The sequence below is a fragment of the Echinops telfairi genome, unplaced genomic scaffold, assembly GCF_000313985.2.
Source record: "Echinops telfairi isolate 266 unplaced genomic scaffold, ASM31398v2 ScPeMD7_7424;HRSCAF=8462, whole genome shotgun sequence".
NCBI classification, from domain to species: domain Eukaryota; kingdom Metazoa; phylum Chordata; class Mammalia; order Afrosoricida; family Tenrecidae; genus Echinops; species Echinops telfairi.
In genome coordinates this window covers 14,754,672-14,781,766 of record NW_022111324.1, presented here as the reverse complement: position 1 = coordinate 14,781,766, position 27,095 = coordinate 14,754,672, and the positions used below count along the sequence as shown (strand labels likewise).

The following is a 27,095-nucleotide window of genomic DNA, read 5'->3' as shown; positions in this document are numbered from 1 at the left end:
TGAAGAAAGCTGATGGTGCCAGGCTATCAAAAGATATAGCATCTGGGGTCTTAAAGGCTTGCAGGTAAACAAGCAGCCATCTAGCTCAAAAGCAACAAAGCCCACATGGAAGAAGCACACCAGCCTGTGTGATCACGAGGGGGTCGAAGGGATCAGGTATCAGGCATCAAAGAACAAAAAATCATATCATTGTGAATGAGGGGAAGTGTGGAGTGGGGACCCAAAGCCCATCTGTAGGCAACTGGATATCCCCTTAAGAAAGGGTGCAGGGAGGAGACCAACCAGTCAGGGTGCAGTGTAGCAACGATGAAACATACAACTTTCCTCTACTACTTAAATGCTTCCTCCCCCTCCACCACACTATCATGATCCCAATTCTATCTTACAAATCCGGATAGACCAGAGGATGTACACTGGTACAGACAGGAACTTGAAACACAGGGAATCAAGGGAAGATGAACCCTTCAGGACCAGTAGTGAGAGTCATGATACCGGGAGGGTGGAAGGAAGGTGGGGTAGAAAGTGGGAACCAATTACAAGGATCTACATATAACCCCCTCCCTGGGGGATGGACAAGAGAAAAGTGGGTGAAGGGAGATGTCGGATAGTGTAAGACACAACAAAATAATAATAATTTATAAATTATCAAGGGTTCATGAGGGAGCCGTATGGGGAGGGAGGGGGGAAATGAAAAGCTGATACCAAGGGCTCAAGTAGAAAGCAAATGCATTAAAAATGATGAGGGCAACAAATTTGTTCGACACAATGGATGGATGTATGGATTGTGATGAGTTGTACGAGCCCCCAATAAAATGATTTTAAAGAAATAAGACACGTCTCTGAAACACAATAAAAATTAAGTCTACATGAGTCTTAAATCTATTGCTCCATATTGTCTGTTATGATCACTGCTAGTAATGATATGTTCTACATTTTCTAATCCATATGCAGTGATTCATCTCTCCCCCCAACCCCCACCCCCAGTTAGGGTCAGATAAGAATGACTTGTGGAAAGGCTTCCTTTCTGGCAGTGTTAACCTAGTTACTCAGTGCAAAATATACATGTACTTACTGATCTAAGGTTACTCTGCTTGCTCTATTAACACTTCATTCTGGTTAAAACAGTAATCCTTAGGGAAGATTCCTGAGAGCAGAGTAATGTGATAGACATAAAACCCTTGAAGGTCAAAAATGTTTTTCCCAATTAACCCGCTACAGGACCAGAGATTACTGTCATTGAAACATCTCTTCATGTGAAGGAATTGTAAAGCGTATTGTAAATGTATATGGCATTATTTGATCTGAATCATTTGGTTAAAAAATGAGAAGTGACATTTGGTAATATCAACTAGTCACAAAATTAATACGACAGAAACTGAAAATTCCCTCCTCACAACTTTTCACTTTTAGAGTAGCAAGCATAACTAACAATCTATTTAAAGCATGTAGATGCTCATTGTGCTAGTTATAGATCTTAAAAGCTAGAAAAGAAAGCCTTCAGATTCTTTATGTAGTAATGTGCAAGAAACTCCTGTATGTTTTCAGATGTAATGATACTAAATATTATGGAAATCTCAGTTGGTCAGAGACCAAGATGGTCACGACTTTTCTCTGGGCAACACGAGATAAACTAGACCTAACAGAAACTGCACACATAAACGCTTCTGATAGAGTTGCTCAGAAGTTAGGCTCAGAATATCCTTTTCACACACTTCAGATCCTTCCCTCATTTATCATTGCTGGTTTTAGCTTCTACAACTCAACCAGCTCACCTCCTAGGGCACAGTGTCCCGTGTTTGAAATCACTGAACTGATTATCATTTGCCCCTATATTTATGCCTTCACTTTCTAATTCTTCTAGCCATGAACAAAGAATACCAATCCTTTTATTTTATGGTTACTTTTAATTTGGGTTCTACCACCCTCTGACCAAGTAATAAGGTCACTTAACCTCATTAATATTAAGCCTCTGTTTCATCATCTGCAAAAACAGGGCAACAATAAAAATAATACCTTTGTCATCTGTGGCTATGAACATTAAAATTATACAATGGCTATCACATATTAAGTTCTCAATAAATAGCAGATATTATTTTTCTCCTTTATATTTAGGCCATAAAAAAGCTTAATACATAATATCCAACATGAGTAATTAAGAAAAGAAAACTAATACTACATAATGTCAAGCCATGAACTCAGTTTTCACATATCCACTCAATAAGACAGGATTCTATCAGATACAATATTGTACTATGCAATCCACATAATAATAAAATTTATCAATGTTCCAACTTTATAAAATTCGGATCTACTTTTTAATCATTTTCAACAAACTTTTAAAGACGGAGAGCAGAGAGGAAGAGGATATTCTAGTACCAGAGGGACTTGGATCAACTCTCTGTTCCTCAGTTTCATCAACTCTAAAATGAATAGTACCTACACTTCATAAGTAGCACCTAGAATAATGTCCACCATAGAATATGTTGTAAACAACAACTACATATCTAACTATAAATGTCTGTGTTCACAGCACTGTGCTAGATGCTAGAGATAACAACTGCAATATAACGTATCAAAAATGAAGTATCCATATGAAGTACAATGGGAGCACAGAAAAATTACTTTTTTACAGTAAAAATCAATACTTTCAAATAAACACATAATATTAACCATTGTTTGGGGTGTATAATAAGTAGACTGGGTTTTAATATATTATTCTTTCTATGTTTGTCTACGTTTGAAATTTTCTATAATAAAAATGATTAATTTTTCAACTAAATAGCTTTATTTTTTCTTTGAGATGATGAACCAAAATTACATAACATAAAAGAATGCCTTTCACATCAATGTCTTTATATTGCAAAATCGCTTTATTAGCAGCAGCGCCGCAATCAGAGATGTTAATTCTTTTGACAAGGCTGCCACCTGCTGGATTACTATGAAGACAACCTTGTACACTGTGACTTAAACATAGTAAGTACCCATATAACTCAATAAAAAACAAGGGTTCTTCTTCCAAAAAAGGGAAATTTTAAATATTTGCAATTTTTTATTTGGAAATCCTATCTGTTATGCTGAATATAGTATTGTCTGGGGGAAAAACCCAATAGCCTGAAGAAATCTCAGTCAATTTCTGTGTGTATATTTGTAGAGATCATCTGATATAATGAGTGAAAATGAAAACAAAGATTTGGTTTAAAATGATGAAAAATTGCATTGATTAAGTGTAGGGTAGCATATCTGTTTAATGTAATTGTTGTCAATAAGTTGTACATCTATAAAAAGTTGAACTGGAAAAAGCTGCGTGATAGATATATTTAAAACAATGACCAGGAAAAAAAGTAGCTAATTGTATAAAACAAATATCTCATGAGATTTGGTTTCTTAGTTTGGAGGTTTAGTGTCCTGGTTTCAGAGGCCATCCTAGTTCATTGTTCTTATGTTTAGTGCCACTGATCTACTTCCCAGTTAGGTGCATGGGGTCTTAAAAGCCTGCAAACAGCATTTCAATAGCTGGTCTCTTCAGGAACAAGAGGAAGGGGTGTTAGGGATAAGATAAAATGGAATGCTTGGGCAACTGCCTCCATGAGCAATTGCTTCTTTTGCCATGAAACCAGAAAACTGAATGGTGGCAAGATAACATTACCAACATTTTGATCAAAGAGTCTAGAATAATCCAGATCAAAAGTAGGAAAATGCTAACCAGAATTTAAATTTCTCATGAAATGCAGACTTTCTGGATCCACAGAAACAGGATAAACCCCTGAGACTATTTGCCCTGACATCATCTTTAACCCTTAAACCAAAATATTCCCTGAAATCTTAACACCAAATAATCGTTTAGCTTAACTAGTAAAGGTTATCTTCCTTAAGCATTGTGTTCTTTCCGGATCATCTATAGGATCAAACTGACACCAGCAACTAGAAGATTAGATAGGAAATTTAAGAGACAGTGAGTTTATGTTAATGAAGGAGGAACAACTCACAAAAAGTAGGTGAAAACTCAAGGAATAAAATAAACGTTACTGAATTGTATATGCAGAAATAGGTGAATTGATGTGTATCTTCTGCTATGTATATTCTCAACATTAAAAGTAGAATAAATTATTTTTTAAATTAAAAGGAAACTAAGAAACCTTAGATTTAGTGATTACTGCTAGAATATAAGCCATTGTTGCAAGTATAAGATACATGATTAGTTACATTAAAATGAAAGCACTCAAGTGATTAAGGAGTCCTGGTGATACAGTGGCTTGGCGCTAACCCAAAGGGGGTGGTTTAAATTCACCAGCCACTCCATGGGAAAAATTGCATCCACCATAGCAATGTGATTCCATAAAACCTTATAAACCCTGTGAAACAGTACTACTTTGCATTATAGCCTCATTTTAAAGTCGGAACCAACTTGATGACAACAGGCATTTTCTCTGTTTTACAAACGGGAAGTATTTTTTAAAAATAACTGCCCTAGTTTTATATAAATAAGTACTAATGCTTTAGGTAAAAATTATAAGGCAGCAACATATACTATTTCAATAGTGCTTTATCTCAAACAACTTACCCCAAAACTGAGATAAAGAGCTCTGAAAATATTCCATAAAATTATTTAGAAAGTAGCTTCTGTGGTGATGAAGACATTGATATTAAAAATTATGGAAGCCTTTGAATAAAATTACTTTATGAACATAAATGGCCAAGAAGAAACATAGTTATTATTTTGTTTAATATCTTTCAAACATTTGTGTGTAATTGTTTAACCAAGTTAGTTTTACAAATATATCAAAATTAAGCATTCAACTATTTCATATATAACTCTAGTGTTCTGCATTCAAGTAAACAAACTTGGAGCCTCTCAATGAATAAATGACTGCCTTATATTCAGATATAGCATCACATTAATATGCTATTTAGTCATAAAATTCCAAGGTTTTAAAATAATAGTTACTAAATAATATCAGACTAGGAATGCCAAAGTACTGATGCATGTGAATTAAGGTGCTGGTGAAGAATAATAAAAGTACCACAGACTGTCAAAAGAACAAATAAATCTGTCTTGGGAGAAATACAACCAGAATGCTTCTTAAAAAGGAGGATGACTAGACATGATTTCACATACTTTGGACATGTTATCAAGAGAGACCAGTTTGTGGGAAAAGATCTTATGCTTGGTAAAATAGAGGTTCAGAGAAAAAGACGAAGGGTCCCCACTTCTCCCCTCCCCTTCCCCCCGCCCCCAGAAAATAAGACAGATACAATGGCTGCAACTGTGAGGCTAAAGCAGGACGGGGCAATATTTTATTCTATGTACACTGAGTCACTATGAGTCAGAACCAACTCAACGGTACCTAAAAACTTATTAAAAGTTATATCATCCAACAAAATTGATTACTGTTTCTTTACCTGTGTAACTTCAGACTTACTCAAAGCTGGGGTTGTTTTTTTTTTAACTACACCACACAGGAAAGGCTCAAAAAAAAATGAAGTTGAAAAAATGATGAGGTAGTACCATAAGGACAAGGAACAGGAAGTGGGATTTCATTATTCAAATCTGAGATATCTGAAAGACCAAAATAATTAAGCACAGTACTGAACTATAAACCAAACACTCATTGCCATCATGTCAATTCCAACTTAGAGAAACCCTTGTAGGGCAGAGCAGGAATGAGTAGCATTGAGTCAGTGGGTTTAAACCTGTCAGTCAATTCCTCTGCAGGAGAAAGACGAAGCTACCTATTACCATAAAGACTTAAAAGTCTCAAAAACCCAAATCGGTAGTTCTACTCTGCCTTTTAAAGTCACTATGAGTTGTATGTGACTCAGTGGCAGTGATTTTTTTAAAGGAAGACTAGTTAATATAAGTACTACCCAAATTTATGCACCAACCACTGAAACTAGTCAAGAAAACATTGAATTCTACTAATATTCCAGTTGTAATTAATCAAACATGCAATCAAGATGCACTGATATTTACTGGTGATTCGAATGCGAAAGTTAGAACCAAAGAGGAAAGATGAGTATAGTAAAGAAATACTATACTTGACAGAAACCTTCTTGACAGAAACTAGAGATCCGATGATGAATTTTGCGAGACCAATGGCTTCCTCATTGCAAACAGCATTTTTTAACAACATAAATAGCATACACAGACTTTGCCAGATGGATATGTAGGATCATATTAACTCTATCTGTGGAAAGCAACTAATGAAAACCTCAATATTGCCAGTGAAAACAAGACCAGGGGCTGACTGCAGAACAGACCATTTATTGCTCATATGCAAGTTGAGGATGAAGCTGAAGAATATTATAAAACAACTTCATGAGAGCCAAAATACAATCATGAGTATATTCCACCTAAATTTGGAGAATATTTCAAAAACAGACTGGACACATGGAAGAGAAAATTTCAGAGTAGCTCAAGAAGACAAAATAAAGTATTCAATAAAGTGTGGAAATACCTCAAGTTAGTAAACACAAAGGGAAGAACATGTGCAGTATATCTCAAGCTGAACATACAGAAGAAAAAATTCAAGCCTTACTTTGTTGAAGTACTGAATGATTGATTATATGAGCAAAATACTGACTACTGCGGGGCATTAAAAGAAAATGGAAAACCCAATAACTGGCAACTTAAGACTACCCATACATTTGCTATTTTCATACTCTCTTTGCTTTTTGTGACATTTTTTACTCCTGCAGATGGTTCTGACTTTGTGAATGATCATTATTGAAATGTTTGCCTAATGTCTAACCCTCATTGTTTTCTAAAAACAATGTTCCATTTCTTAAGTTTTTAACCTGTACAAGTGACCATTCAATGTATTTTAGTCTAAAAAGTTTTCCTATACATGTATATTTCCTTTACTCTTTTTTTTTTAAATCATTTTATTAGGGGCTCATACAACTCTTATCACAATCCATACACACTACAATTGTGTAAAGCGCATTTGTACATTCACTGCCTTTTCTCAATAATACTTTAAATGCCACACTATTGGCTAGACTAATGATATGATTATTAGAATTGCCAAATGTTTCATGGAAGTTACTTAATTTATTTATATAAATTACTTCTCAACAAGCTTGTGAAAGTAACATAATCTGTTGTGAATTTGAGACTTAAGAGTGAAGGGGTGGAGTTTAGCCTGTCAATCAGGAAGCAGCTTGATGACCTCATTTGGAGCCACTAAGAAGATAAATAGCTCTCTGGAGGCGAGACACAGGCTTACTCCCTACGAGACATTCCTGTTGAGAAGACACATGGAACTATGCTAGCTGAGGAGCCACATGGAGACCCCTGCCAGTGCTGAGATGCTTATACTGCCACTGGATCCACAAGACATTCCACCACCTGGCCTGAGATCTTCCTGCATTTGGCATCAGAGGAATTTATAGATTTGTATCGGGCATATGGGCTAATTATCGGACTTATGAACTTGATCTAGACTGGGCTGGGCTGTTTTCTCAATATTCAATTGCTCTTGTATATATAACTCTTTCTTATACACGAGTGTCTATGAATTTTGTTTCTTGGTCTACCCAGACTAACACAAAACTAATAATTCTGCCTATAAGTGGAATATATATATATAACAAAGTGTGGTAAAAAAAATTCTTTTAAAGATAATACCTAACTATGAGAAAGAGTATCATCTAGAGTTTTAAAGGCTTGTTTTAAAACAAGCAGCTAGGTGACGTGTCAGCTAAGTCCACTCAGAAGGATAATACCAGCCTGTGTGATCCAAGAGTGTAAATAATAAAATCCATGATCAGACAAGGGAATTGTATTAGAGTTTTAACTTCTGAGCACCCAGTTTGCAAACAGCTTTGGAGAACAGCGAAAGACCAAAATCCATTTGCAAAGCCCCCTTGTGGATTAAGCCTCCACTGAATTTCCTCAGCCCATTGACTAGGGATGTGAAAGTCTTACCCTCAGACAGAGTGGACTGGAAAGTAGATTACTGAAGTAATAATTACGTTAAAATTTAACTTCTTACCATTTGTTTGCCTTATTGACCAATTGTAAAGTTGTTCTATTTTTATTATTTTCTGTTTTCTTTTGAATTGAGGATTTTGTTTTATTTTGTAGCTTTTATTGGGGTTAGGGGAGGGAGTATGATTTTCTTTATATGAAATGTTTATAGGTAAATCCATAGAGACAGTAAATAGATTAACTTGCTTAGAGTTATAGTAGGGTAGTTTGGGGGAAATGGGGAGTTAAGAATGGATATAAACATGAAGAAAGGTGTTCTAAAACTGGCTATAATAATGATTGTACAATTATTAATATATTTAAACCATTGAACTGTGTGATACATAAATTTTATGTCAATAAAACTGTAAAAAAAATAAGAAGAAAAAGATGGAAGGAACACACAGTCACTGTACTAAAAGTAATTTGTCAATTTTCAACCATTTCAAACAGTAGCATGTGATCAAGAGCCAGAAGTTTTGAAGGAAGAAGTACTAGCTGCACTGAAAGCATTAGTAGAAAAACAAGTTTTCATGAATTGATGGAATACCAACTGAAATGTTTCAACCAACGGAAGCACCGCTGGAAGCACTTACTAGGCCATGTCAATAAATCTGGAAGAGAGTTGCCTGACCAACTGATTGGAAGAGATCCATATGTGTGCTCACTCCAAAGAAAGATGGCCCAAAAGAAGGCAGAATTTATCTAACAATATCATTAGTATCACTTGCAAATAAAATTTTGATAAAGATAATTCAAAAATGGTTACAGCAGTACATCGACAGGGAGCTGCCAGAAATTCAAGCTGGACATCCGTTCTTGTACAGCAAAAGATAGCATTACTGACATCAGATGAATTTTGGCAGAAAGCAGAGTACTAAAAAGATGTTGACTTGTGTTCTATTGACTATGCGCGATCATTGATTATGTGGAAAATAACAAACTATGGATAACATTAAAAAGAAAGAGAATCCTAAAACACCTAATAGTCCTCATATAGAGGCAGAACACACACCAAGAGGCAGTCTTCAAACAGAACAAAGGATGCTGTATATTTTCAAACTGAGACCAGGAGGAGCGGAAGTGGAGACGTGGGTCAGGGGCAGATGCTGACTTTACCCCACCCTCAGATACATTTCTCAGAATCCCTTGATACCCTTGTTGGAATGAAGTCGAGAATCTTGCCAGAAGGTGAGAACTCTTAAAGCCAAGGCAGGCATGTACAAGCAAGCTAGTTTGCATTTCAGCTGTACCAGTTATATAGCGACTCCCTCCTAGGAGCTTCTGATGAAAGTGCTCCAGCATTGCTCCTATGTGGATCAGAGCAAATATTGCTCTTGGTAAAGGCTAGACCCTAATTCCCATAACGTACATCAGGACAAGTGTGTGTCAGGTTTGTATCCTTTCATCATATTTATTAAATCTTTATGCTGAGAAATAATATTAGATTATTAACTATATTAAGAAGAACAGCATCAGAAGTGGGCTCAATAACAACCTGCAATATGCAGATAATATAACCTTGCTTGATGAAAGTCAGAATGACTTGAAGCACTTACTGATGAAGACAAAAGACTACAGTCTTCAGTACTGATCACAACTCAAGGTAAAGAAAATTAATTTTCAAACTAGACCAATAGATAATAATCATGATAAATAGAGAAAAAAATTGAAGTTATCTAGGATTTTATTTTCCTTGGATCCACAATCCACCCGCATGGAAGCAGTGGCTAAGGAATCAAAGGGCACACTGCATTAGACAAATATGCTACAAAAGGTCTCTTCAATATTAAGGCAAGTTTGTCACTTTCAGGACAGAGGTGAGCCTGTACCAAGCCATGATAATGTTAGCCATTTCATATGCTTGTGAGTGTTGGATAATCAATAAGTAAGACCACAGAATTGATGTATCTAAATTATGATGTTGGTGAGAATAATAAAAACCATGGTCTTCCAGAATGTGGTAGTTACATAATTTCATTTCAACTTGATAAATAAGTGTAGGGGTGGAGTCTAGCCTGTCAGTCAGTTCACAGCCTGATTATGTTGCCTTGTGGGCATGGCCTTCTCTTGAGGATTCTGGGAACTTCCTCTCTCTTGCTCTGCCTTCATCTTCCTGTTAACAAGCCACAGGGAGACTTGCAAGAGCACTGTCTATGTGCTTTGCCTTCCTGTTGAAGAGCCACACTCAGAGCTGGAGCAGTCATATGGAGACCTGCACCAGCCCTGAGATGCTTCCACCACCATGGTATCTACAAGACTTGGCACCCACCGATCTGTGATCTTCCTGCATTTTCCATCATTGCATGTGATTGTGTGAGTCTGAAGAAAGATTTGGGGGCTAGTATTGAGCTTATGGGCTAATATCAGACTTAAGGATTTGATCTGGACTGCGCTGAGATGTTTTCTTAATATACAATTATTCTTTGACATAAAGCTCTTTCTTATACAGATATGAGTGATTCTGGATTTGTTTCTCTAGTCAACACAGTCTAACACAAAAAACAAACCTTTCCTGGAGGAAGTACAGTCACAATATTCCTTAGAAGTGAGGATGCCAAGACTCAGTCTTACATTCTTTGGACATGGTATCAGGAGGAACCAGTCTTTAATGCAGTGGTTCTCAACCTGTGGGTCGCAACCCCTTTGGGGGTCGAACAACCCTTTCACAGGGGTTGCCCAATTCATAACAGTAGCAAAATTACAGTTATTAAGTAGCAACAAAAATAATTTTATGGTTGGGGTCACCACAACATGAGGAACTGTATTAATGGGTCGCCACATTAGGAAGGTTGGGAACCACTGCTCTAGAGAAAGGGCATCATGCTTGGAAAAGTGAAGAAGAAAATAAGATTGGAATTGTATACTTGGCAGATAGTTTAATCTTTTAAATTAATATATCTAAAATATACCCACCCAAACATGTAGTATTATGTATATAAATGGTGTTACACATTGTTCTGTCCTCTCTGTTCTGTGGTAATAACTGAAAATGTTCTAGTGTGTATCTGTTTATATTTTTCTGTATAATTCTAAAATCACACAGAGATGTTTAAATTTTGTTTGTATGAACCTAATTGGCATAGAAAACATATAACACTCTTTTTTTGTTTTTTTTATTTTTCCATTCAACAACAGCTCATTAAATCTATTCAAGTCATCTGATAAACTAGAATACATATTTTTATGTATTATATTCCATAGATTATTCAAACAATTCCTTACAGATATGCATCATTTCATCTCCAGCTTTTTGCTACTAAAAACAATACTGTGATAAACACCCTTAGATAATTTTTTTTCAATAGGATAAATTCCCTAAAGTGGGACTGGGGTGTCCAATTATAGTTATTTTATCTTTATAAATGTTGCCAGATTGCTTTCAAAAAGGTGTCATAATTCTTATTTCTACAAACAATTTGAGAATACTCTTTTCTTACATTCTATCAGCAATATATGTATTTTATCTTTATAAATGTTGCCAGATTGCTTTCAAAAAGGTGTCATAATTCTTATTTCTATGAACAATTTGAAAATACTCTTTTCTTACATTCTATCAATATAGAATGTTATTTTTGCCTATTTGCTACTTTATTGTTACCTTAAATTACATTTTATAACTGCTCATGAATTGGATCTCTTTACATGTTTCATAGCCTTCTAAATAACTTTCCTGTGATTTATCTATTCATTCTCTTAGCTATTTTTGCCCGTTTTTTCAGCAACTATTAAAAATTCTTTGCATATTATAAGTAGTAGTGTTTCATCTATTATCTATGTTACAAATATTTGGATTGATTTGTTAATAACATCTGTTGAAAAATTTTCCAGGCTTTTTGCTTTCTTTTGTTTTGATTTTGTGGTTAAATGTACTTAAGATATATGTGTGCATAATATATATAAAAACCTGTGAGATTTCAATAACCAAAGGGGCTTATGAATAATTAAAGTGATCAAGAAGTTAAATTATTGCCCTATATAAAGTCTTCAGGAAGAAACAACAAAAAAACAATGTGAAAAAAACAGGGGTGGAGCAGTTATTATTTAAAATAAAGTCATTTCATGTTTATTTCTCACCATTAATTGAGATTTTCAATGACCTGGTTGCATCTAACTTATTTAAGTAAAGAAAGCATTATTATTCTAAGTATCATTTTTAAACAGAGAAACTGAAGTAGGTTAAACCTCCTTGTGTAATACAGTTGAGATTTGAGATGTTTCTTGAAATATAATTACACTGTCAATACAAGTTGTGGTAGCATTTCTGAGCAGGCTGCTTACCTTTCAATGGCTAATTCTTTGTTAGAAAGCTGCTGCACTGTAATCACAACCTTCTTCTCTACTCCTTGTTTCAACTTGAAATAAAATTTCTCTCTATCCTTCGGCACAGGACTGAAATGTGAAGGGAAAAAAGACCCAGGTGTTACCAACACAGTACTTTATAAAAGGTTGCCATCTATTCTGGTCTTGAACTGAACAAACTATTTAGGTAACAACTTCCTTATTCTTAAGATATACTTAACTCTTATCTTCCTACTGTGTAACAAGTTACAAATCAAATTAAATTTTCCATTGATTTATATGTTATGTTTAAGGAAATTAAAACCAGAAGGGAAAAATGACATTATATAATGTCAGAATTTCTTTTTTTTTTTACAATAATGAACTTGGTAATATAGTATATTTAATTTTTTATGACTGTCACATTTATAACTTAGCTTTTTGAGTGGCCATACATACATTCAACACAGGGATAGGCAGCACAAAATCAAGTGAAAAAAGAGTTTACAATGTCTATGAAATATCCAAGAAAATAAAAGTAAACGAAGAACAAAGAGACATAAATCAGGGACAAGTTAGTAAACTTTCAGGCTAGGTCAGGCTATCTATTACAAATTCATTAAACAATGAATGATTAAATACGAGTTGTCTGAGAAAATACAATGACCAAGTTACTTGACCTGAAATTCAATTTCTATATTTTTAAAGTATATGTAATAAAAGGCCAACCTAGTAACTACTATTAAAATTAAAAGCATAGTTACGACATATAGGTGATTATTAAATAACAATTATTTCCTGCTGTCTCTGAACTGGAGAAAAATATTCCTAAATTTAAAAAGATGGAACTGGTTAATGGAACTATGGTCAAAGCATACAATAGACTAACAAAAAACAAAACACCAAACGTGTCACCATGTGGCTATGAGTTCTAGGCTAGAACTGAAATCTGTAGGCTTCCATCTTTATGAAAGCAGACCACCAGGGCTTTCTTCCACAGCATCACTACACGGGTTTGAACCAACAACCTTTAGGTTAGCAGTCAAACGAAAACCATTTGTGCGCCACCCTACCCACCACCGAAAGCCTAATATGCTACTTAAAAACAAAAGTTCAGTGCCATCAAGTCAATTCTGACTCACAGCGACCCTATATGCTTCTAGAAACCCTTAAAAAATGATTTTGCTTAAGAACATTGTAATGAAAAGTTTTTTATAATGTTAAGAAAAAAATTGTATACATCTACAATTGTGTGAAAATATCCCTAGAAAATTTAATTTAGAAATGATAGTATTTTAATTTTAATTTTGTTTTAAGAAACATCAGCATTTTTAGCTTCATTAAGAAAATCATTTAATACCAAGGGCTCAAGCAGAAAGCAAATGTTTTGAGAATGATGAGGGTAACAAATGTACAAATGTGCTTGACACAATGGATGGATGTATGGATTGTGATAAAAGTTGTAAGAGCCCCCAATAAAATGATTTTTTTAAAGAAATCATTTAAATAAATATCTGAAAGGCATGAGAAAGAAACGATTCATTCAGCAACCAGGAATTCATTTATCAGTTAAACATTACATTGTTTCTAAAACTTTATACCAGGCAATATTATAATTCAGGTATATTGCTAAATTGTTATGCTTTCCAAAATATCCTCACCTAAAGTTTCCTTTTCCATCATCTTCTTTTACCTCCAAGGAGACACTGAAGGTAAACACATCATTGTCAGGGGTAGGAATCACCGACTCTTTAACATCAGACACTTGTCTAGAAGAACGTTTGAATGCTGTACAGAAGCTATATAAAATTCTGCTTACCTAGAAGAATAAATATGGAAATAACATCAAGCAAAGGTTTCAACTGTGTCCCAATACCCTTTCCTTGAATTCTTGAATCCCAAGCTTTCTATACTCATAATTTTCTTAAGCAGATACACAAATACAGTCTAAGCATCTATCAGTTGTTTAGTTATTGTGTTTCTCATCCTTATGCATTAGAGATGGGTGGAAAAACATATGATAAAATATACTCCTAATAGATTCCTAACTCCAAATTATTACATGCTAAAAGTCATCATCAGCGTGAGTCTACGAGGAAATGCTACTAAATATATCCCCTAAATGGGAATTTCAGCAAAAATTTGTAATGAAATTTATAGCATGACATCAATTCATTTTACAAAAACTTTGAAGTTCAAAGGTAAAGTCTGCTTCCAAACTTAAAGAGATAAATTTCACCAGCACCACCAAGTGTAACACCATAATGTATATAAATAACAGAGACAAGAGAACTAAGATTCAGGAGCTGCACCTGAGGATGTGGGTGGGAATCTTGAAATGGAAGGAAGGCAGGTGGATGAAACCCACCCAGAAGTGGCAGTAAGTTGCTGTCTCTAGCAGTGATTCAGAACCTCGCCCATTATAAAAACACACCAGAGAACTGAACAGAAGTCAGGACAACAGGGGCTCACTTCATTATCAAAATTTTTCTTTGGGAATGTCTCAGATGATAATTAATGAAAACTAAGATTCTCAGCAAGGAAACAGCCTTTGTATCTAGTTATGCTTGGATTTTGTTTAGAACATGTATATTATTTGTCAAGAAAAAATGTATCCTATTCTATGAACAACATATTTGTTTTTATGGTAATATTGTCCCTGAACAAAGATAGCCAGTCTGTTTTATGCCAAATGAAAACCATTAGTTATTACTTTCATTAGATATTATTTACTGTTAACACTAATATGATTCCTTACATTTTTTTAAATTTACACACTCCATTTGCATGCCTGATCTTATTTTAATCTTCTAGTAATCTTATATGGTAGGCCTAGCAAGTATTTGCAGTACTTTTTACAAAGGTGTAAAATTCACTGTCAGAGTCCATGTTGACTCATAGTAGGCCTGTAGGACAGGGTAGAACTGCCCCTGGGAGTTTCTGAGACTAACTCTTTACAGGAGTAGAAAGCATGTGTTCCTCCCAAGGAGGAGTGGTTTAGAATTGCTATCCTTGCAATCAGCAGCCCAATGCACCACCACTACACCACCAGGGCTACTCACATAGATGTGTAAAGGGTGACTCAAAATGTTCCAAACATCATATCAAGTGGCTAAGGTAGCACTAGAATTCCTAATGAAAGCCTTCTCTAGGAGACTGTCTCTGAACATCATTTTGACTAGATTCTATCAATGACATATTGTCACAGAGTAATAAAGAATTAAGCTTCATGATTCTTTATGTATATGAGCCTGACAGAATTACATCAATAGACCCAAATGTCTTCATATTAAGGAATCATAGCTTCACTGAGTTTTCCTTTTATTTGAAAAAAAATTACCCTTGCCTTTTGCTTCTTTAATATGTAGCATTTAAATGAAGCAATAAAGATGTTGAACTAATTCAATCACAAAAGATGCTATTACTAATTAATGATATTTATAGCCTTTGACATATGAGATATTTGCAATGAATGAATCCTAAGAAAATATAGTGATGCTGGCAAACATGCAAACCAGGTTTTAGCCCAGGTCTACAATTTCTCTTTTAACTCTCACCACTTTAACAAAACTACATACTGAGCTGTAGAACACAATACTAGTTTTAGCAATAAACAAACATGATAATGTGCTTTAAACAGCTTCCAGTGCTGTTGCTCAATGTTGTTCTGTAATGTTGCAGGATTTCCAGAATGAATGATGACAGGGTTTTATCTACTCTAGTAGCAGAGGCCACCCTAGTGACAATACTTTAAGTATATATAACTGGATCATATATGTCCCCAAAAGTAGGCTAAGGACTCTAGGTCCTACACTCTCCTGGGATGTGCTCTCTTCCGGAGTTGTATAAGACATATCACAGTATCGCAAGCTTGTCAAATTGAAGAAAAGGAAAATAAAAAGGTTTTCCAGATCTCTCAACCTACCAATAGGTTGAATAATGAAAACAAGATTAAATGAGAGGGAGGGTTAAACAGAGGTCATATTTTTAGTACATCACAATGATGGTTACAAATAAGGAGACTGTGCTTCATGTTTAGATAAATAAAAACCTATTCATAGAATTATTAGTAAAACTAAAATATTTCGTAATTTTCTAGAAACAAGAAGAGCACTCTCAACAGTAGAATTTATTAAAGTATAAACTTTTTTAATTTTTCCTATAATATATTCTGCCATAAACTTTTTCTCATAAACATACACATTCAAAAGCAAGTGATCCAATAGTCATTTAAATACATGAGTCAGTGATTGTCCTAAACTGTCTGTCCAATACAAATGAACACTATCTTAATTTAACTTATCAGCATTTTTAACAGTTGGATAAAAATGTTGCCTGATTGCCTACACTTCAACTTTAGTAGTAACACCGTATTTGTTTCACAAAGTTCATGAAATGTTTAAAAATATTTTATTGCATTATTTATTCTATTACCTTATATAAATGAGTCAAGACAACAGAAGTTTGCTATTAATCAGTACCGTAAGCCTCAAATATACAACTAAGACACTAGCTAATTCACTCAAAAATATTTTAATGCACCGTCTGTATACAAAGTATTATTCTAGGTACTAGAGATAACAGTAGTAAACATGAAGTCTGCACTCTAACATATGTAAATTAAATGTGCTTACGTAGGGATCATTAGATAGACTAAAAGGAGAAACCTACTACTGTCAAGTCAATTCCAATGCAAAGTGATACAGTAGAATGCCCACAGGGTTTCCTAGACTATAGTCTGCCACATCTTTCTCTCTGGGTTGACCGATGCATTCAAACCACCAACTTTCAGTTATCAGACCAGTGCTTAAGTACTGCGCTACCACAGAGCTCCTTGAAATGGTCCTAGAGACTTTAACTTGCTTTTGGTTCTTTGGATATTTCTTACTCCATGCCTCTAAATAAAAAATGAATATTGAAAGAAAAAAAAAGCACTGTTAGGAAAAAGGGGGGAAAAAGAAAAATCGACTGCTTACTTTTAACATACTCAATTTGAGTATATTCATTATATTCAGTTTAAGCAATATAAGTTAAACCTCAATATTTATTCTTTTTTATTCCTTTACCTTCTCTCTTTCTGAGACTTTAGTTTTCCAGTGCAGCAGTTTAAACTGACCAGCCTTTCCAATAGTGACCCTATAGGGAAGGGTAGAACTGTCCCCTATGAGTTCTGAGATTAACTCTTTACAGGGGTAGAAAGTCTTGTTTTTCTCCCTCAGCGCTAGCTGGTAGTTTTGAACTGCTAACCTTGTGTTTAGCAGCCCCACTCATAACTACCATGCCAGCAGGGCTCCTTATTCTATCACAAAGGCACTTAAAAATTACAGAATTAGAAGTAGAAATGGTAAGAGAATAAAAAGAATAGAGCCTGGGCAGTTTTTCAGGATTTCCAGAATGAATGATGACAGGGTTTTATCTACTCTAGTAGCAGAGGCCACCCTAGTGACAATACTTTAAATATATATAACTGGATCATATGTGTCCCCAAAAGTAGGTTAAGGACTCTAGGTCCTACACTCTCCTGGGATGTGTTCTCTTCCGGAGTTGTATAAAACATATCACAGTATCGCAAGCTTGTCGAATTGAAGAAAAGGAAAATAAAAAGTTTCTCCAGATCTCTCAACCTACCAATAGGTTGAATAATGAAAACAAGATTAAATGAGAGGGAGGGTGTTAAACAGGTCATATATTTAGTACATCACAGTGACGGTTACAAATAAGGAGACTGTGCTTCATGTTTAGATAAATAAAAACCTATTCATAGAATTATTAGTAAAACTAATAATCTCACAGGGGCAGGTCTACAATGACATACAGGATTTCTGTTAAGTCTAAATCAGCTCCACGGCAGTGAGTTTGGTTTTTCTGCTTTTTGTGTCAGAGTTGATCAGCAAGGCTGCCACATCAGGACACACAAAGGCCAAGTAGAACAAGGCAAGTTCTACAGTAGATGACGCTCATCTATTTTCTAGGAAATGGTTAAGTAAATGAAGCTGAGCCAAAGATTTTTGGGGGGGTGGGGCTGGGGCAAGAATCTGACTCCATTTTTCTCTTTAGGAAGGAAAAACACAATATAATGCTTCTATATATAACTTCCAAACTATATTTAATGCTGACAATATCATATAAGTTTTTCTACTTCAGTCAAAATTTTTGCAATCATTTGTGAAATCTAGAATCTAAATATGATGGAATAATAATTCAAGAATTTTTAAGGTATAGTAGCTCCAGAAACATTGATTATCATAGCAATTATTCCTAGAATATATCTAGTAGCCAATTATATTATGAAAAAAAATATTAAAACATACACCGTGGCAAACAACCTTATTAAAACACAAAACAAACAATCTAGAAAGAGCAGTTTATTTGGAGAAATCAAGGGTTTTTTGACAAATGATAGAATAAAGCCCCCCCCAATGCAATACTGATTATTTCTAGTGAAATTAACATAATACTGCATATCTTAGGCTTCTTTATTTTTTTTCTTCAACTTTTATTTAAAGAGATAGGGAAAAATATACAACACACATCCAGAAGAAGAGACACCAAAGTCTTAATTCTAGTGGGATTTTAAGTAACTTTTATTTTCCTCTTTATTTCAGTATTTTACAAATTCTCAAATATATACTATATATCAACAGTCCCCCCAAAATACAACAAAATACAATGATACTTATTAACATAAATTTCCTGGTTAGTTTTTCCAAAATAAAACTTTCTCACTAATGTTGATGAAAGAAAATTCAGTCTTTTAGAAATACCCTGTTCCCCCCAAAGTGGCAACTTGAGAAATATATTGATAAGCATCTTGAATGGTTACATGTTAAAATTTTAAAAACAATTTGCTCAATTATATTATTGTTTGAAAAGAGCAGATAGTAGCCCCATGCCTAAATACTGTGCCACCAAAGCTCCTTTTTAAATATTATAAATATCAGTTCCTTCACAGAAAATACTAACACAGTAACTTCTGAATTGGTTTCCTAAAAAAATTATTTCTGCAAGAACACTATAAGTAAATATGTTTAGAAACAATATTTTCCTTAAGCAAGAATTATGATTTTCCTTCATATCATGGCATATCAGCAATCCAAAGAGAAACTGGTGCAGTAAAAATGAAAACCTTCCCGATCATACCCTTGATTTTTATCATTAAATGTGTTTATTATTAAATATCTCTCAAATTCTGTTGCCACCACTTTTAAACCATGCTTTTAATATGTAACACTGAAAATTTGATAATTTAATAATAATATTGACATGTATATAAAACCAAAATCATCAAAAACTATCTTGAAGAAAATGTTTAGAAGAAATAAAGTCATAAAGAGAGTCAACTAAGTCTTTAAATAACATTAAAAACAGTTTTGCATAATATAGCTATAAAGATGCAACACAGAATAAACGTCTCTGGCTGTTTCACTACCCTTTCTGGTATTTTGCTTTGGTAAGTCTATTTCCAGTAAATCATTCCCCTGTTCAGATACCCCTGCCATCAAAATACTGCTGGCTGGTTTCCCCAACACTTTGGGGGACTTTATTCTCTTTAATCCACGTAACAGTCAAATGTGTCCTCGCTCTACTGTGGGAACACCTCATCTGTTTCACAGGTGTTCCTTCAACAGTGCCTTCACCCTGACTGGCTTTCTCTTCCATGGTGGTTGGTGCCTGCTGCTCGCAAGGTTTAGGGTGAAATCAGAGCATTGCTGAGCTAATATCCCTTCTTTTTGAGAACACAGCTTCCTCCCTATAACTGCCAAATATCTTCTGGTTTCATCCAGGGAAACTGCAAAAAATGGAAAAAAAATGAGTAGTAGCACTGCACAGTCATACTGAGCCATAATAAGGATGCCTGTCATCTGTGCCTGAGCTATATTTGCAACGTCCTTGTGTATATCAAGGGGCTCAACCACTAACGATGAAAGCTGTCCCTTCATCATAGAACAAAGAATGACTGAAAAACACATAACTGCATGAGCAGTAAATATAACTAAAACACTTCCAATTAATTAAAAGGGCGATTATTTTTGTGAGAGGTTAATAAAAAGACAGACGTCAGATCACTTCTATAAAAAGCATGAGTAAAACATGAAAAGTGGCTGGAATGCAAGATATGCAACTAACAAATCCCTTCAGAAAAAAAATTGAAAATAAAACAGAGACCCCGTTTTATTTTTATAATATACAAACAACAGAAAAACCGTTTTCTGAAAATTACATAGGTCTTCAGAGGCAAACAATACTACTCAAAAACCACACTGATCATTTATTCCCTTAGTCTCAGTATAAACAAAGAGTGCCCACACTGTTTATTATACAAGCCAGAACATTTGAGGGAATAAAAGTGAACACTATTAATAATATACCTGGACTCCATGATAAATGACCACTGTTCCAAGAAAGTAGTTACTAGTCTATATAAAGACTATGCTATTGAGATGCTATGATCATCTAAATGCTAAGCTCAATGCCCAGCACAAGCTCTCTATGTTGTTTTTGGTGCCATCAGTTTCAACCCATAGTGACCCTACATACAACAGAATGAAACACCTCCCAGTCCTGTGCCATTCTCACAACTGTCCTTGCTTTTTTTTTTTTCACTACCCATCCATTTTACCAAACATGATGTCCTTCTCCAGTGACTGGTCTCTCCTGACACTAGGTCTAAAGTATGTAAGACTAAGCCTCATCATCCTTGCCTCTAACGAGTGTTCTTGGCTATACTTCTTCCAAGAAATATCTATTTGTTCTTTTGGCAGTCTTTTGAATATTCTTCATCAATATGATAGTTCAAATACATCACTTTTTCTTTGGTCTTCCTTATTCAATGTCCAGTTTTCACATGTATATGAGACTATTGTAAATACCATGGCTTAGGTCAGGCATACTTGTACTAAAAGTAACATCTTTTCTTTTCAACATTTTAAAGAGGTCTTGCAAGCAGATTTTGCCAATGGCAATACATCATTTGATGTCTTCACTGCTGCTTCCATGAGCAATGACTGTGGATCCCAGCAAGATGAAACCCTTGATAACTTCAATCTTCTCTCTGTTTTTCATCTGTTATCTATCGGTCCAGTTGTGAGGATTTTTGTTTCCTTTACAACTGAGTTATAATCCATACCGAAAGCTGCAACCCTTGATTTTCATCAGCAAGTGCCTCAAGTCCTACTCACTTTCAGCAATTAAGGTTGTATTATCTGCAAATCACAGGTTGTTAATAAGCCTTCCTCTGATCCTGATGTTGCATTTTTTTTTCATATAATTTCTCTGATTATTTGCTCAATATACAGATTGAATAAATATGGTACGAGAATACAACCCTGACACGCACCTTTCTCAATTTTAAACCATGCAGTGTTCTCTTAATGTTTGCAAACTTGTCTCTTGATCCATGTACAAACTTTACATGAGCACTATTAAATATTCTGGAATTCTCATTCTTCTCAAGGTTAGTTATAGTTGGGTTTTTTTAATCCACACAGTAAAATACCTTGGTATAATCAATGAAACACAAGTAGACATCTTTCTGATATTCTCAGCTTTTAGCCAAAATCCATCTGATAATCAGTATTAATATATCTTGTTCCATCCAAATCCTTTTGTGAATCCAGCCTGAGCCTCCAGCAGCTCCCTGTGAATGTACTGCTGTAACCATTGTTGGATGATCTCAAGCCAAATTTTACTTGCATGTGTTATCAATGATATTATTCTATAATTTGAGCATTCAGGTGGGTCACCTTTCTTTGGAATGGGTACAAATATGGAATGTCGACTAGTTCTTTTGGGTAGTGACTCTGTATCCTTTCCATCTTCTTTGGATGCTTCATTCATCATTCAATTTTTTTGTCCACATAATCTTTCAAGATTGGAACTTGAGGCTTAAATTTTTTCTTCAGTTGTCTCAGTTTAAGATATGTTGAGCATGTTTCTTTCTTTTTGGTTTTCTAACGCTACGTTTCTGCATCTTTCATGATGACATTTTACTTTGTCTTGTTGAGCTGCCACTAGAAATTTTCTGTTCAGTTCTTTGATTCATCATTACTTCTATTTGTCTTAGCTACTCTACGATCAAGAGCAAGTTTCAGGGTTTCTTCTGACATCCTCTTTGATCTTTTCATTCTTTCTTGTCTTTTTTTTTAAATCAATTTACTGGGGCTCATACAATTCATCACAATACTGATGTTCTTAATGTCATCCCACCACTCATCAAGACTTCTGTCCTTAGTGTTTAATGCATCAAATCTGTTCTTGAGATGTTATAAAAAATCCAGTGGGATATAATCAAGGTCATATTTTGCCTCTCGTGGACTTGTTTCCATTTTCTTCAACTTCAACCTGAACTTACATATGAGCACTTGATGGTCTGTTCCATCATCAGTCCTTGGTCTGGTTTTAGCTGCTGATAATGAGCCCCTGTTCTCTTTCCACAGATGTAATCTATTTGATTTCTGTTTATTCCATCTGAAGTTCATGTGTATAGTCCTTTTTCATTGTTGAAAAAAGGTATTTGCTATGAACAATAATTGGTCTTGCACAATTCTATCATGCAAATTCCAGCTTTGTTTCTATCACCAAGACTTTATTTTCCAAATACTGTTCCTTACTCTTTGTTTCCAACTTTTGCATTCCAATCACCAATATTTTGACTACATCTTGACTGCATGTTTGATCAAGTCTGCAGTTTAGACTACAGAAGTTCATAGAATTCTTCAATTTCTGCAACACTAGCTTTAGTGGCTGGTGCTTTAATTTGAATACTAGTAGTATTGATAGAATTCCTTGAATGGAGATAGATCCTATCACAAACAGTATTAAACTCCATATAGATCTTGAGATATCCTTGCAGACAAAGAATGCAACACCATTTTTTAATATGTCATTGATAGCACACTAAATCATATGGCTTGCTGATTCAAAATAGCCAGTACTAGTTCATTTCAGCTCACGAATGCTTAGAATATTGATATTTGTGCATTGTTTTCATTTTTTATAACTTCCATTTTTTCTAGACTCAAATTTCATACATTTCTAATTCTAATTATTTAGTTCTAACTATTTATTAATGATTGCAGCTTTTTCTTCTCATTTTAAGTCAGGCCCCATCAGCAAATGAAGGTACTAAAGGCTTCACTCCCATTTTATTCCATCTATGTCATGATGGCCAACTCTACTTTGAGAAGGCAGCTCTTCCTCAGTCACATTTTGGGTACCTTCCGACCTGAGGGACTCATCTTCTGGCACTATCTCTGACAATGCTCTGCTTCTATTCATTAGGTTTTTCAGTAACTGACAATGTTTTTATGCTACTCATGGGGTTTTCAACAGCTAATTCCTCTGAAACAGATAGCTTATTTCTTCTTTGTAGTTTGTTTTTTTTATGGAAGCTCTGCTAAAACCTGTTCACTTTGGGTGACCTTGCTGGTTATTTGAAAGACCAGTGACATCGCTTTCACCATCACAGCAACGCAAAAGCCACAACAGCATGACAAAGTGACATACAAGTATTTATGTACTTATATTATTTTAAGGAGCACTGATGGTGCTGTGGGTTAGGCATTGGGCTGCTAATCACAGGTCTGCAGTTCAAACCCCCCAGCACCCCAGCCATCCATGAGGCTATCTGTTCCCTTCAATATTTACAATCTTGAGACCCCTCTATAGAGTCACTCTGAGTTGATATTAACGCAATGTCAATGGATCTATTCTTTACCTAAGACCTTGGAGGCCTGCTAGTATAATGGTTAAGCAATCAGTTGCTAACCAAAGGGTAGGTAGTTCAAATCCACCAAGTACTACAAGGGAGAAAGATGTGACAATCTGTTTCTTTAAAGATTACAGTCTTGGAAACACTATGGTGCCACTCTGTTTGTCCTATAAAGGCTTATGAGTTAGAACTGACTTAATGTCAACAGATTTGGTTCAATGGGTGATACAAATAAGTTGCACTATTAATGTAAAGGTTGACAGCTCTACCCCACACAAGGTAACACTAAAGAAAGGCCTGTAATCTGTTTCCATAAAGACTACCCCCAAGAAAACTCTATGGGACATTCTACACTGTAACACATGGGGGCACCAAGAGTCAGGATCAACTCAAATTAAAGACTTGTTAAAATTCTTCATTTAAATCCCTGGGTGGCACAGTTAGGCACTTGACTATTAACTGAAAGTCGACAGTCTGATCTATCCAGAGCCATCTTAGAAGAAAGACCTGGAGACCTCCTTCAAGAAGGTCACAACCTTAAAAAGCCTACGGAGTGCAGTTCACTCTGGAACATGGGGTCCCACAAGTCAGAACCAACTCAGAAACAACTGATGTGCTTTGGCTTGGGGTTAGGCTTCATTTAAAATAATCTGTCTTTATAAAATTTAATGACAATTATCATGTGTTTTTCTTTAAACAACAAATTTTACCAGCTGTCTTACAATGTAACAGAAAAATGTATTCTAAAAAATATAAATAATATGTGATATCATTTTCTCATAATCAGCAATAGATAAGATATACTCTCCAGAAATATAATTAATAGTATTTGATACCACATTTTAAATGGTTGTACCAGGAATCTGCCATGGGCTTTCCCAGTGCTTATCCACTGTTAAACATCTGGAAAAAGAAGTCAAACATTAAGCCCACCATAACCAAGAAATCCAAAAAGAGAAGGTTTCGTACCGTCACAGTTATCGAAACTGCTTGCAGTCAGGTCCCTTCCAATTTGCTTCTGCAGCAGTGTTTCTGCCTCTTCAAGCAGCAAGTTCTCCAGTGCTTCAAAGTTCATTCCCTTGCTGTTGAGCACCAGGTATCCAAAAACTGCACAGGTGTCTTAAATGACAGCTGCCAACATGAAATGCCAGTGCTCTACCATAAACTTCTCCACCTTTGCAGTGAAGTTTGTAAGGATCAGAAATAGTGCCCCAATTCATCCATACAAAAACACACACATATTCTTTCAGTATATTTATACTCAGTGCTTACAACAACTATGCACACTAGCATACTTATATTCATTCACTTTCCTATAATATCTTTTTGACCAAGCAGATTATATATAATCTTAGCTGACTGCTTGGTCAAAAAGATATTATAGGAAAAATCAAACTTGAAGTACTACCTCAATCCAGGACACAATCATGAGTTCCAGCAAAAAACTTCTATGATTATAAACTAAAATGTTTGTATTTGTGAGTACATATTCATTTTGGTACAAATCAAATGGTAGACCAAGGCTTAAGAAATGGTATACCCCTTACATTTAATATCAAACACTGAGAAATCTACAATCCCATGAATTTTCATTCTATGGTCAGAAATAAACTACTGATAATACAATGGCTTACTTGTCTGTCACAGTAAGCAGTGCAAGGAATAACTGGAGTTTCCGGCATTTTCTGATCACAATTTATATTTCCAAAATCAAACAAATCTAACAGTTTGCCTATTCAAACTCAGTTAGAAATCCCTTTGAAATGGTTGCAAGCACTAAAATTCTAGAAGTGTATACAGTACTTCCTGTTTGGGGAGAATTTACTAGGTAAAGAAAACAAAAGTTATTTCCCCACGTTTTTAACATCATTTGAATATGAAACACTTCTCCATTCTGAACATACACCGACAATTAATAATTGCTAAGAACTTACTAGCTTCTTCAAAAGACTACTTCTGATATTCAAACTGTACACTGCACTTGAGGACCTGTAGTTTTTATTAGGCTAGTACTCAAGAAAAGCAGCCTATAAGGCACATAATAAATAATCAAGTGGTGAAAAACACGAAGATCTACAAAACAATCTTAGTGGAGTATCTTAGTGAAAGCACCATGCACCAATGAAGCTTCAATGCAGGAAATTATTTATATGACTGAACTTCTAGACATTATCTTTGTAACTCCCATCAAATGACAAAAAATAGGACTACGCAGATCAGATTTATTTGATCTTTTCTAATGAGTCTGAGTTAAAGAAGGTGAGGGAAGATGCTAATAGGAATATATATATTCATTCTCAATTGTGAGTAACTATTAACGGGATTCATTGTGATTTTAAAATCTTGTAACTCTATCGTGAGGATTGATCAATTTTGCCAACCGTTTGGGTATAAAATGTGCCATCTCAGAAGCAAGAAAAAGGAATCTCGCTACCATCCAAAAATAAGTGCCAGGAGTGGAGTATATCCTTTGGACCCTGGAATTCCTATGCACTGAACTTCCTACATCCAGGACAGAAAGCTGTGCTACCACAGGAATGGTACAGAACCTGCAGCAGGAGACCCAGAGCATGAGAAAGAACAGTGGTCTTCCCAGTCCACAAGTAAACTGAATGCCTTCAGAATGGAGGTTCACTGGCAGAATGGGAAGCCACTAAGCACTTACCGTATATACTTGAGTATAAGCCGAGTTTTTCAGCACATTTTTAATGCAGTTTTTGTGGTAAAATTAGGTGCCTCGGCTGCTATTTGGGTTGACTTATGCTCAAGTATATATGGTAATTGGGGGAACTAGGTTTGCCAGCTTAGGGGCTAAAGCAATGCACCTCTGGGCGGAAGCTTATAGTGGCATGGGGTACATTTCAGGCATTTATTGGAAGAGCTAAAAAGCTTTCTAACATTGCCCAAGAGGGCAGGGATCAAGAGGCCTCATAGCAGAGAACAAGAAAACAGTATGTCTGCGGACATAGCTAAGAAACACCTGTCCCGACAAAAAAAATTGTGTCCTGAATATTTTTTTTTAACATTTTATTAGGGGCTCATACAACTGTTACCCCAATCCATACACACATCAATTGTGTAAAGCGCATTTGTACATCGTTTCTCAAAACATTTTCTCTCCATTTAAACCCCCGA

The 27,095-nt window shown here is 35.2% G+C and overlaps 1 protein-coding gene across 3 annotated transcripts in view; it reads right to left on the bottom strand.

Moving 5' to 3' along the window:
- The window catches only part of RABGAP1L (RAB GTPase activating protein 1 like), an 812,491-nt gene that overhangs the window by 690,698 nt on the left and 94,698 nt on the right, over positions 1 to 27,095 (bottom strand). For all 3 annotated transcript variants that reach the window (XM_004706718.2, XM_004706719.2, XM_045297897.1), the window contains exons 6-7: positions 13,912 to 14,069; positions 12,251 to 12,361 (exon numbers count right to left, since the gene is read on the bottom strand). In XM_004706718.2, the coding sequence (XP_004706775.1) occupies positions 12,251 to 12,361; positions 13,912 to 14,069 (269 nt within the window). The remainder of the gene's footprint in view (positions 1 to 12,250; positions 12,362 to 13,911; positions 14,070 to 27,095) is intronic.